The sequence below is a fragment of the Cucurbita pepo genome, chromosome 8 (assembly GCF_057944985.1).
Source record: "Cucurbita pepo subsp. pepo isolate OVF chromosome 8, ASM5794498v1, whole genome shotgun sequence".
NCBI classification, from domain to species: Eukaryota; Viridiplantae; Streptophyta; class Magnoliopsida; order Cucurbitales; family Cucurbitaceae; genus Cucurbita; species Cucurbita pepo.
In genome coordinates this window covers 1,287,728-1,300,361 of record NC_141805.1, presented here as the reverse complement: position 1 = coordinate 1,300,361, position 12,634 = coordinate 1,287,728, and the positions used below count along the sequence as shown (strand labels likewise).

Here is a 12,634-nt window from a genome sequence, read left to right as displayed (position 1 = left end):
ACAGACATTGGTTTATAACGACGTCGTAGTAGAGAAGATTGGGTTATTAAGATGACGTTCAAGTGTAAGGACACGTGTCGAAAATTGAATGGCTGGAAAAACCCCTTTCGTAACCGCATCTCAAACCCCGCGAAGTTGAAGTTGAAGAAGTTGCAGTGCAAATTTGCCGCTTCATCGGATTTGGAAATGGCCGCCATTTCAATTTGCTTTGCTCCGCAAGCTCTTGCTCGGCCCAGAATTCGAAACCCTAGAAGAATACAGTCGCCCAAGAAGCTTCGAGGGAACGACAAGCTTGATCGTAGTAGCGTTAAGATAAGAACCAATTCGAAGGAGTTATCTTCCATTGGCGTTGAAGCCACTACCTATACTCGCCTCCCTCCCAGGGAAGACTTCGCTCTTCTTAGCTTTGATTCCCCGTCTTTTGATTCTACTTCTTCTTCTTCTTCTTCTTCTTCTTCTTCGAAGGTTTCGTCCGAGGTGAAGCTTTTGGATTCGGATGTTGCGATAATTGAGGAGGAAAATGATTTGGATTCTTTGAACTACGAAGAGAGGGAGGAAAAAGAGGAAGGAGGATTGGATGGGAATTTGGCTTTTGGGAATGGCTATGGGAAGTTTGAAGTGTTTGAGGGGGAATATGACTCTGAAATGGAGGAGTATGGCGATGATAGTGAAGTGGAAGAGGAAGAGGAAGAGGAAGAGGAAGAGTTAGATGAGGAAGGAGAGAAGGTTTTGGCATTTAGGAAGGGAAGATTTGTTGATACTGATGAAGTGGAAACCTATTATGATGGTGCTTATGAAGCTGGCGAAGAAGATGTGAAGGAGAAGGGGCTGCCAGCAGTAATGCGGTGCTTTGATCGAGCGAAAATCTATGTGAAAGCTGGAGATGGTGGCAATGGCGTTGTGGCATTTCGGCGCGAGAAGTATGTGCCGTTGGGTGGCCCTTCAGGAGGAGATGGAGGGAGAGGTGGGAATGTGTATGTTGAAGTTGATGCGTCGATGAATTCGCTATTGCCATTTCGAAATGGTATACATTTTCGTGCAGGAAGGGGTAGTCATGGGCAGGGGAGAATGCAAAACGGGGCGAAGGGTGAGGATGTGGTGGTGAAAGTGGCCCCTGGAACAGTGATAAGAGACGCATTTAGCCAAGAGATTCTGTTGGAATTGTTACATCCGGGGCAGCGGGCTCTGTTGCTGCGCGGTGGAAGAGGTGGAAGAGGCAATGCATCATTCAAATCCGGGTCAAATAAGGTTCCGAAGATTTCAGAAAATGGAGAAGAGGGTTCAGAAATGTGAGTTTTTATGTTCTTCCTTTTTTGTATGATTTTTTTGAAAATGGTACCTAATGCTCTTGTTGTGTCTCTCATCACACAAGCACGCATATTCTTAATTGTTTTGCACCCATTTTTAGTAATGGTCGTTTGTTCAAATGCTTCCTCCTTTGTGCTTGGAGACTGCCCGTGTGAGGGCGTTCTTCTTCTTTTTCAAACAATGAGGATAGTTAAGTTGATTGTACTCTTATAATGGTCTCGCTAGGTGAGTATGAAATTAAGAGTCATGTGGATGAAGGAAAGGGATAGCTACACGTGTTTCTTTTATAATTTTTTCAATTTCAGGAAATTTGATTCTCTCTTGCTGATGATAATGATAGCGTGACTACTGGGGACAAGGAGATGGAAAAGATGGTCATCTTATCCACTCCCTTCTATGCTCATTCCTAAGTTTTTAAGCTATCTGTTGAGGGACTAGATTCGCATCCTTAGAGGGAAAGTTTGAAGAGGCTTTTCATTCTTAGGAGATTAAGGGCTGTGTCTAGTTTACAAAGTTTCAAGGTGTCACATCCTAATGGTTCCCGTTGGCCTATATTTGGGTGATTGAGAAATTACTAAGCTCCAGCCCAATTTATTAGAGGTGGCTAATGAGTCTTTTCAAAGTGGTATAATCAATGTGAATATGAGGGAGACCTACATTTGTCTTCTTCCTAGCCAACTAATCTTTTGAGAAATCTGTACCACATCAATGCTAAGGCTTAGGCAGATAGAATGAGGAAGGTATTAGCTCATACTATTTCTTCTAATTGGGTAGCTCTGTGGCTTTTAAGAAAAACTATGGATGAGGTTCTCATTGACACAGTATAGAGTTCATTAGGAACCTATGGAATTTAAAATCAATATTAATTATCAATAAAAAAAATTTCTTTTTGCAATAAAACGTCGAAAAGTATGAGGATCATTGAGTTGAGATTTTGTTGATGAAGTTTTGTAGAAGAAAGATTTTTTTTTCTACATAGCTTACTTACAATCACTTGAGTTGAGATTTTCTTGATAAATTTTTTGTCGATGGATGACATTGTCCAGGGGTGTGGAGAGTGGTTTAGCCGAAGGCTTGATGGTGGGAAAGAAGGGTTCCTTATGACCTTTTTTCAATTCCCGTTTTGAGATCTGATTGAGAAAAAAAATACTTAAGCTTGCTTAATGAAGAGCTTTATTTATTTATTTTATTTTATTGTTCCCTTAAGTGGCATACTGACTTTAGTCATGTATACTTGGAGTTGTATTACACTTCACTTCCTTTCCATCTTTAAAGATCCTTTTCCCCATTTGTGCTAAATTGAAATAATAATGTGGGATTCTATGGGAGATGGGGTGGAGGGTGTTAGCTCTTATTAGTTTGGTGGGAGCTAGTGCCTAAACCTTGTGAGGATGTAGTCGGGGTTTTGGGTATTTTGGTTCTAAAATATTCGATGTTTTTGCCCCGAATGGACATGCCATTTTCCCTCAGTGTGAGACGACGCAAGATCATTGAGCAAAATGGGTGATGCCATTCTAAGGGATAGGATTGAGATGAGGTGGGGACAGGCAGTTCTAGAACTCGTTAAAAACTATTTCCCATAGCTTAATGAAAGTAGTTTTCTTATAGAAAAACAACTTATTGTTGTCTTATGAATGGATGATTATTTGGATAGGAGTACTAATTATTTTCTTCAGGTGGTTGGAGTTGGAGCTAAAGCTTGTTGCAGACGTTGGAATCGTCGGGGCACCAAATGCAGGGAAAAGCACACTTTTGAGTGTGATAAGTGCTGCACAGCCAGCCATAGCAAATTACCCTTTTACTACCCTACTCCCAAACTTAGGTGTTGTTTCTTTTGACTATGACTCAACTATGGTGGTAGCAGATCTTCCAGGATTACTTGAAGGCGCACACGAGGGGTTTGGCTTAGGCCATGAGTTTCTACGTCACACTGAACGGTGTTCTGCACTGGTACAAATTCATATCCTATAGTTTACACTTGATTTATAATCCTTTTGGTGAGTGCTGATTAATCATAAAAGTTCTATTCTTAAATGGGGATATCTATTCGCATTTGTATATGAAGCTAAATGATAAATTTACCTTCTCCAAGGCTTTGTACATTATAATATTACTTCACAATAATCCCTTGATCTATTGGAATGATGCGAAATGTCATAAATACCTCTTCTACAGTGTTTTATGGAAAATGAAACTGCAATCTCTTTTTCCATTTTTATTTTTTCTTCAACACTTGGTGGCATCGTAATGTATAGAAGGCTAAAGTATCTTTATTTTCCCTTGTGGAGTTATAGGTGCATGTGGTCGATGGGTCAGGACCACAACCTGAATATGAATTTGATGCTGTTCGTTTGGAGTTAGAGCTCTTTAGCCCCGAACTAGCTGAAAAGCCCTATCTTGTTGCCTATAATAAAATGGATCTTCCTGAAGCTTACGAAAATTGGCCAGCATTCAAGGAAAAGCTTCAAGCTCGTGGGATTGAAACTTTTTGTATGAGTGCCGTACAAAGAGAGGGCACTCATGAAGTCATTAGTGCTGCATATCAGCTACTAAGGGAAACTAAAGAAGCCAGGGAATTTCAAGGTCATATAACTTATGGTTCCCAGAATTTTTCTCTATTATATAAATCTTTGATAGTTTATTCACAATCCATAAGTTGTGTTAACGAACTCTGTCCATTTTAGGTGGGAAAATACCAGAGAATCTGGACTATGTGGCAGATAGAATACACAAGCAACGTAGTGCTTCTATTGATGACTTTGAAATTGTTCGTGATAGCGGTTCCTGGCATGTAGTTGGATCTGGTTTACAACGATTTGTTCAGATGACAAATTGGCGGTCAGTTAATCTTTACTCATGATTTCGGTATCAATAGATAGGTTTAAGTTTCCATCGCTTCCTACCATGCAACTAAGAGTAAGAGTTTTTACATTAACCGAGTTTTATTAAGGAACAAAAGTAAGCTGAATTTTCCTACTAATGGCATATCCTTCCAGCAGATTTTGGAAAAAGGAGGGAACAAAAAAAGTATGTTTAAAAGATGTTTTATAGTGCTTTCCGGTAAAGTTGAAAATTGCACACAAGAAGCTCCTCTACCCTTTTTTTATTAGAATCGATAGCCCCTCTTTCTTTCTAATTACTTTGCTAAAGAGAAAAAATATCTAATTAAAAAGTCCCTTTCCTTTCTTCTGGAGAGAGCTCTCCCGAGATGTTGTTTTGACTTTCTTTCGAGTTAAAATGTTGCTAGGCTGTTAAATCATGGATCAATTTCTACACTTCCTCTTATCCTCCTTTTCATTTCTATTCTCCTTTTCGGTTTATGGTCATTGAACTTAATGTGCTTCGTGCAATAGTTACATGGAGTCCGAAAGAAGGTTCCAACATGTCATGGAGGCATGTGGTGTCAACAAGTCTCTCAGAAAACTTGGCATCAAGGAGGGTGACACAGTATTTGTTGCAGAGGTATATTTCATGCTTCATTTTATTGCTAGATGTTACTTCGTTTTTTATTTTTTAATTTAATTGGCTCAGCCTAGCACTTTTGTCATTAGTTCATAGCAATGCTGCACAAAACTCACATAGTTGCATACATGAAATACATACCAAAGATCATGCAAAAGCAAAGACAATTTTAGTGAGTACATGACCTAAAGCAGAAAGTCAATAACCTTCAATCTTCTTTGTTTTGCTCTAAAAAAGTTATGTAGTCTCTCTCTCACTAAATAACAAATAAGCTTCTATTGTTGAGATTTTGATGGTTCAATCATCCTTCTAAAACATCAATATCAAGCAATTAACAACTCAATAACTTTATCTTCTGTATTCATCATTTAAATAAACAGTTACCCAAATGTGGTTATATAAATTTGAGGGTAGCTTATGACTCCACAAATCAAGGAACAAATGTACACAATTGCTTGTCTTAAGATTTATGCCACAACTGATGAATGATGTTCAAGGTAAAGGATTTAGGTTCGCATCCTCTTTACACCACATGCTAGTTATATACCATATGCTACAGCTACATATATCACTTGCATTTCCAATTGTATCTTAGAAACTCTCTAGCTATGTTTTTGGTGACAGAAATGAAAGCTAACATGCCTGAAGAAATTAATCAACTGCCTAATGATTAAAAATAGTTGATTACACGAGAAAATTAATATAAAGAAGATAAAGTAGAAAAAATACAGGAAATCTATCACATCCAGTTCTCTTTACTATGTATTCTTTTGAATGTAGCTAATTGGTGGGATTTATGGATATTGAGATGAAAAAAACTTGGACATCCGTTACTTTTTTTGCTTTGTTTATCTTCAGATGGAGATGATCTGGCATGATTCACCCAATAGCTCTGGTCCATCTAATATGAAGAAAAGATCAGATTCTGTGAAATGGCCAGAGTGGAAGTAACTCGCCTTTGTTTGCTCACTGGTAGCTTGATGCTGATAACGGTAGGTACATCGTTGGAATTTGCTTGCTTTGAATTGATATTGTTTCAAGGAACCTATGAAATTTGCTCTAAATTTGAGATTAAGCCTGTAATATATTTCATGCTCAGTGCTATTGCCAGTTCCATTGTTACTTCTCTAGAGCTAATAGCTACGGTTTATTAACGTTTCAGTAAATTTATACTGGTGCTATCTTTATTTCTATGGCATGTTGCAAACGTTCCATTACGATTTATGACGGTTGAGAAGCTTTGACCTTCATGTTCTTTGCTTAATGGTAGGAAGGATGAATTTTCTCCATGGATCAGATGAACAGCCTTACACATCCAGGAGATCCGAATGGAGCAGCATTATTTTATGGTAACCTTTGCACCCAGCTCTAAAATGCTAAATTAAATGAGTAGAAAGGAGATTGAATTTTTCATGAAAATTGCGGTCGAGTCGATCACGTACCACAAATAGACACAGCATAGACTTCGTAAAGTTTATGTCAAATTAGAGTGCTGTTACATAACTGTTGCAGTTGCAAGGTTCTAGGCTGTTCTTTGATATAAAGTGCTGGTGAAATTATTTGTTGTGTAACCCTCATATTCTATGTGTAAACTATGTAGAAATAAACACTGATATATCAATTTTCTCTCTTTTTTTTATTTTTATTTTGTGCAAGGCTTCATAATAGACAATCTAAGAACATAGGCACTCAAATTAGAAAATGAATTGGTGTTTGTATTGAAAGTTCAATAACCCTTGTATTATTATAACCTATATTGTTTCGTTTATCTCTCACACGAGTGTCGATAAAAATTGGTGCTTGCCAAGATAAAGAAGGAAACGATACCGTCAATCTAGATTTATCGACATTTTTAACATTTAGTTTTGTTTCCATAAGATTTTATGAATTAGGAAGAGCTTACTTTTTTTTTCGAGGTTGTAGAAAAGTATTTATATGACTTTCTTAGAGTTTTTGCCTAACTTCTTTTTGAATGAAATCAAAAGAGGATCTAGTTGGACTGGACTAAGATCACTCAGCATGGGCGCACGAGGACTTGGGATCTGCCCCTAATTTGCAGTCTTTCTCTGGTTAGTTCGTTTACTTTAATTCATACTTCAACTCTCGTTTTATTCTGCATTTAAATTCTTGCCTTATTTTGTTGTTCATCTTTTATATATTTTATTGTTTGTTTTTATGTTTTAATTTCATCCGTAGTATAAATCACATGCGACTTCTTTAGTTCTCTATCATTTTTTAAAAAAAATTAAATAATTATCAAACGAGTCTAAATCGAAACTCGATGTAGAAACCGAAAGAAAACGAAAGACTGTTACGAATACTTCACAAGCAAAGCAAGACCACCGACCCCCCTCCCGAAATGCAGCAAAAAAAATCTTGCATTTTCTTACATTAGATTTTTTTGGTGTTTTTTTTTTTTTTTTTCTCTCTCAAATCTCTGTCTTTGTCTGAAAATATTGTGTCTATCATTCTTTTCAGAATGTCATTCGTTTTCCATTTCCCCATAAATAAATAAATGCTTCTCTGATTCTTCCTAGTACTGATCTTCCTCTGTTCATGTTATTGTTCATGATTAATGTACTCTCTCAAATGTGTCTTCTTCCTGTCTTCTACACTTGCCTGTCCCTAATAAACACAATCTAGCTTTATTATTTCAGTTTTTTGGGCAATTATTATTACCAATATCATTACCCGAGTCAAAAAAAGCGGTCGAATGACGTTCGAAATCGGTGGCATAATGTCGATTCGAGTCAATTGGTAAAGTATTTGTGACTTTAAAGTAACAACGTGACACGTTTAAAACCAGATGACGTTGCGTAAGAATATTAATGCAGAATCTAATTTCTTTGCTCGTAAAATATTAGTTCGATGATTAGTCTTTTGAAATTTTGTATGTGGGTCTACTTAATTGAGAAAAAATGACGTCATTTTCAACTTTTAATATTGTCTCTCGTTTGTTAAATGTGAATACAAATAAAGAAATTCAAAGAAAATTATCTGAGTAATCTCTTAACAAACCTATAATATTTTTATAAATTGAAGAATTTGAGATTAATAAAATATATTTTTTAAAATTTTCATTATGTATTATATGTATGAACGTACATATTGTTAATTATATTATATAATATAATTGAGAAGTGGAAATTACATTTCCTTAATTTTAAAAATAAGTTTTTTTAAGGAAATTATTTGGTATTTTTATTTTTATATTTGTAGACCCCAAATAAATTGAACCGCTAACTCTTATTGCCAAAAAGGAAAAATAAAATGTCAAAATGGGAAGATAATTAAAGCATATTTTTACAAATTAGACAAAAACAAAATTATGAGGTAATTAGCAAAAAATTAATTAAAGTTAAGAAAAATAAAGAAATTGTATTTATTATTATTCATCATTAATGAAGGTTTGAATAATAAGTGACATTTCTTGGAATTGACAAAATAAATATAATTTTTAATATATACTTTTAATTACATGGAAATGATTGGCCATCATTGTTCCAACAGTTGAGATCTAAGCCAATATTATATACATAGGCTGCTACCTTTGCTTCAATTTTGAGAAACAAAAAAGGTCGTTTTTTTCTTTATAAAATAAAATAAGAGAATGTTGGTGATATCATGAGTTTTTTTTTTTTTTTTTTCTCTCTTTATTTATTTATTATGAAAATTGATGATAATGAGATTAAGTAGGCTATGATGAACTTAAAATATTTATAGAATTACTAAATCATTAATTTATAACCCATGTTACATCATCTATTCAACGTGTGGGACCTACCAAAATTAAGTGGTTAAATAATAATTAATATATTTAATATTAATAGAAATTTGTCTAATACGATTATAAGCTTTAACAATATTAAATTAGTTACTGAATTTAAAAAAAAAATTATTTAATTAAAATTTTTGTTGTGTTTGGTGAATTTCTAATTTCTACTTATCAATTTTGATATTTTGTGTATTTTTTTTATAATGATTTTATTTTTTCACTGCTTTATATTTAGTTCTCTTATTTCTTTAAAAAAATATTTAAATTTTTAGCTAAATTCTAAAAAAAATTATTATTTTTTTAAATATTGACTCGAATTCAAATACTTTAAGAAATAAGAGAACTATATTGCTTTTTTTAAATCTTAGCTGGAATTTTAAATATAACAAAATAAAGAAATTATCTTAGGCAGGAGTAGTATTTTTTAGGCTTCAATTTAAAAAATAAAAATTAAAAATAAAATAGTTATTAGACTTTCAAGTTTTAACAAAAAAAAAAAAAAAAACAAAAACAAAAAACAAAAAAAACAATAATTTAAAAATTAATTAACCAAAATGTCAACAACTTATTTGACCTAAACTTAAAATTTTAGTTAATAAACATATAATTTAATTAAAATAAAAACATTATAAATAAAATTTCAAACTTATAAGAAAATTATATATTTATATGATATCTTCTCTTTCTAACAATAATTGACATTTATTTATTTTTTCGAGATCAATATTTAATTTTCATATATGCTCGAGTCTCGTGGTACTAAAAAAACTAAATATATAATTTGCCAATTAAATGTAAGTTAGTTAGTTATTATTATTTTTTAATCTTGGATTTTTTTTTTTTTTTTTTTTTTTTTATTAGTTCATCTTGTTGGTGACAACGTGGCTTTTTTTAAAATATATTATTATATACATTACCTTTTTTGGTAAAAAAAATTATTTTTTTACCTTAAGTCACTAGTTACCGTGAGGATTATGGAAATTTTTAAAAATTTTACCGGTCCTTTTTCTAATTCTTGCTTTAAATGGCAAAGAGAGTAAATCCAGTGGTTTGCACCCTACGATAGGGACAACAAGGTACACCCTCTTGCCACTTTGACTTAGCCGTTAGCCGTCCAATCTAATTAATCATAAAATCCCTTTCCGATCTTTGACCGTTCGTTCCACTGTTGTTCATAATTATCCTATCAACACATTCCTCAATCACTCATCATCTACGCCGTACATCTCCACATGTATTTAATTAATACTTAATCTACACCGTACATCTGACCCTCTATATAGTATACAAAAAAAATTTCAAGTACATCATATCGCACGTGATCTCTACCCGTTCTTTTACTCCTTATCTCCATTTTCCAATGTCAACCTAAGACTCTTCCCTCTTTACAAACTTATTTAACCTTAAAACATTTAGTTGTTACGATGTTAGGTTAATTATGATGCGTAATATTAACGTATGTTTAGTTTCTTTATAGGACTTCAAGCTTTCGAGACATGTAAGAACACTTACTCGTGTTTTGACCAATTAAAATGCATTTGAAAGTAGATTAGAATGAAGTACTTTTATCGAATTGTAATAGCCCAAGTTCGCCACTAACAAATATTATCTGCTTTGCTTCATTACATATCGTCGTCACCCTCATAGTTTTAAAACGTGTTTGGCTGACAGCGATACGTAAAGGATTACAACGGACAATATGTACTAATAGTGGACTTGGGCTGTTACAAATGGTACCAAAGTCAGTCACTGCGCGATGTGCCAACGAGAATACTAGCATCCAAGGGGGGTGTATTGTGGGATCTCACATCAGTTAGAGCGATGAACAAAACGTACCTTATATGGGTGCAGAAACCCCTCTATAGTAGACTCATTTTAAAACCGTGAAGCTGACGATGATACATAACGAGCTAAAACAGACAAGGTACCAATTTTCTTAAATAGTCAAATCGAGTATGGCTCAGTGGACAAGGTACCGATTACTATTCTAAACGTGATCGACAATTCGATATCCTTCCCGAGAGCCCGTTGACCTAATAAAAACCTAAGAAAAAGTTTGTAAAATGGGAAGGTCAATAAACTTCTAAAATGTGAGACCCACTTGTGAAGAAGCTTTTAATTCAAAAGGTTTTTGCATGCCTTCCCAAAAAGGTTGTCTTTTGAGCATTTTACTTTGAAACCCTATTTATTATTTAAAAAAAAAATTAATTAATTAATTAAAAAAAAAGTTAATGGGATTAAAATTATTATTATTATTATTATTATTATTATTATTGGTCAAACCCCATTTGACCAAACCAATTAGCCCAAAATTATGTTCAAAATTTGTGTCTTTCATGTCCTTCTGTTCATGCTGCATGAGTGCTCTGGTCTGCCACCAAGACACCATCCATTTAAACCTTTTAAATTAAAATAAATAAAAATCCCTTTTTTTCAATTTTCAAATTTCATATAATAATTTTAAAATATAAATTCCCCAATCAACGTGGAATCTTATAGTCTCAGCATTCTCGCTGGCACACCATTCAGTGTCTGACTTTAATATCATTTGTAACAGTTACATAGCGACCCACAAATTTAAAACGCATTTACTATGGAAAGGCTTTCAGACCCTTATAAGGAATGTTTCATTCACTTCTCCAACCAATTTGGAATCTGACAGTCCAACCTCTTTAGAGCCCAAGGACTTGCATATCACTCATGCTCAACGCTAGTAGATATTGTTCTCTTTGACTTATTATGCATCGCTGACAGCCTCACGATTTTAAAATACGTCTATTACAGAGAGATTTCTATACCCTTGTAAGGGTTGCTCGCTCCCCTCTCCAACCAACGTGGATCTCACCATTTGTGTCATTTTTTTATTTTATTGGTTTTATTCTAATTAACTTGTATTTTTTTTTCAAGGTATAATTAATTTGGATTTGATTCTTTATATATTTAAATTTTTATTTAAAAGCATTTAAGGTGTATACATCATACAAAAGGATCTTCAATACGAAGGACAGAGTGCTTCAATTATTATTATTATTATTATTATTATTATTATTATTATTATTATTATTATTATTATTATTATTATTATTATTATTATTATTATTGGGTCAAATTATTGTTAATAAAATAATAGCTAAAAAGAGTAGAACCAGAAAAGGGCTAAAACACAAAGGGACAATCTTGGAATATAAAAATTTTAGATTAAATTATTATTATTATTATTATTATTATTATTATTATTATTATTATTTTCCTTTAGTGATTATTATTAAATTAAGTTTAATCTATCTACTTTCAAACTATAGATTTAATACTAAATCTTACCATATTAAAAAGTTTTTAATCATGTATTCAAACTTTGGGTTATATTTTTATTAAAAAAAAAAAATTAATCACACGGTTAAGTGAGTCGTTAGGTATTTACTTATTTTCGAGGGTCGAAGGTTTAAATATTATTGACCGTTTTATTTACGGTTTAAATATTATTTTGGTTTTTGCATTTTTAATACGCCTATTTTCGAGGGGTTTCTAATCCTCCAAAGGCTTAGAAGGTCGAGATGAAGCCTTGAAATGACAAACTTTGAGTTTCTAGCTCTCCAAGGCTTTAGCCGGTTGATGTTTGGTTGAATTGTGGCCCAAACGTCGAGAAGAGCTTTGGATGGGAAGAACTTGTGACTTCTAGCTCTCTCGCTCAAACGTGGAGAAGAACTTTGAAGGTAACGAACTTCTAGCTTTAACGAGTCTAAGTTTGGAAGAACCTTGGCACAAACACCGAGACGACCTTTGAGTTTGTGGCTCTCTGACCTTCTAATAGGTCGAAGATAAATGCACGGATAACTCAACTAGTCAAAATATTACCTAACTTTGAAGAGGTCGGGAATTCAAAATTTGGGGTCGGTGCAAAATAAAAAGAAGATATTAATTATATAAGTGGAGTAGATTTATAAATAAAGTATGAATTTATTAGAAAAACATAGAAAGATGTTTTTTTTAGGGGAAAAAAGAAAGTTGTCGTCAAAACACGTTTATCTTTTTCCCCAAATCCCGGGCGACCCACTTCGAAAATATTAATAATAAAATCCCAAGTTTGCC

The 12,634-nt window shown here is 33.4% G+C and overlaps 1 protein-coding gene across 5 annotated transcripts; it reads left to right on the top strand.

Moving 5' to 3' along the window:
* Positions 1–132: 132 nt before the first annotated feature.
* EMB269 (GTP1/OBG family protein) lies at positions 133–7,368 on the top strand. 5 transcript variants are annotated; one of them, XR_015422289.1, is made up of 9 exons: positions 133–1,289; positions 2,985–3,258; positions 3,603–3,891; positions 3,993–4,146; positions 4,662–4,770; positions 5,629–5,762; positions 6,041–6,119; positions 6,756–6,839; positions 7,058–7,368. XR_015422289.1 is itself a non-coding variant. In XM_087126453.1 (7 exons), the coding sequence occupies exons 1-6, from the start codon at positions 187–189 to the stop codon at positions 5,719–5,721; spliced, it is 2,022 nt and encodes a 673-aa protein (XP_086982579.1). In that variant the 5' UTR covers positions 133–186; the 3' UTR covers positions 5,722–5,762; positions 6,045–6,538. The 5 variants fall into 5 exon arrangements, 2 of the variants coding, with proteins under 2 accessions (XP_086982579.1, XP_086982578.1); XR_015422290.1 differs by lacking the exon at positions 7,058–7,368 and having other exon boundaries at positions 6,045–6,119; positions 6,756–6,990; XR_015422288.1 differs by lacking the exon at positions 7,058–7,368 and having other exon boundaries at positions 6,756–6,990.
* Positions 7,369–12,634: the final 5,266 nt, after the last annotated feature.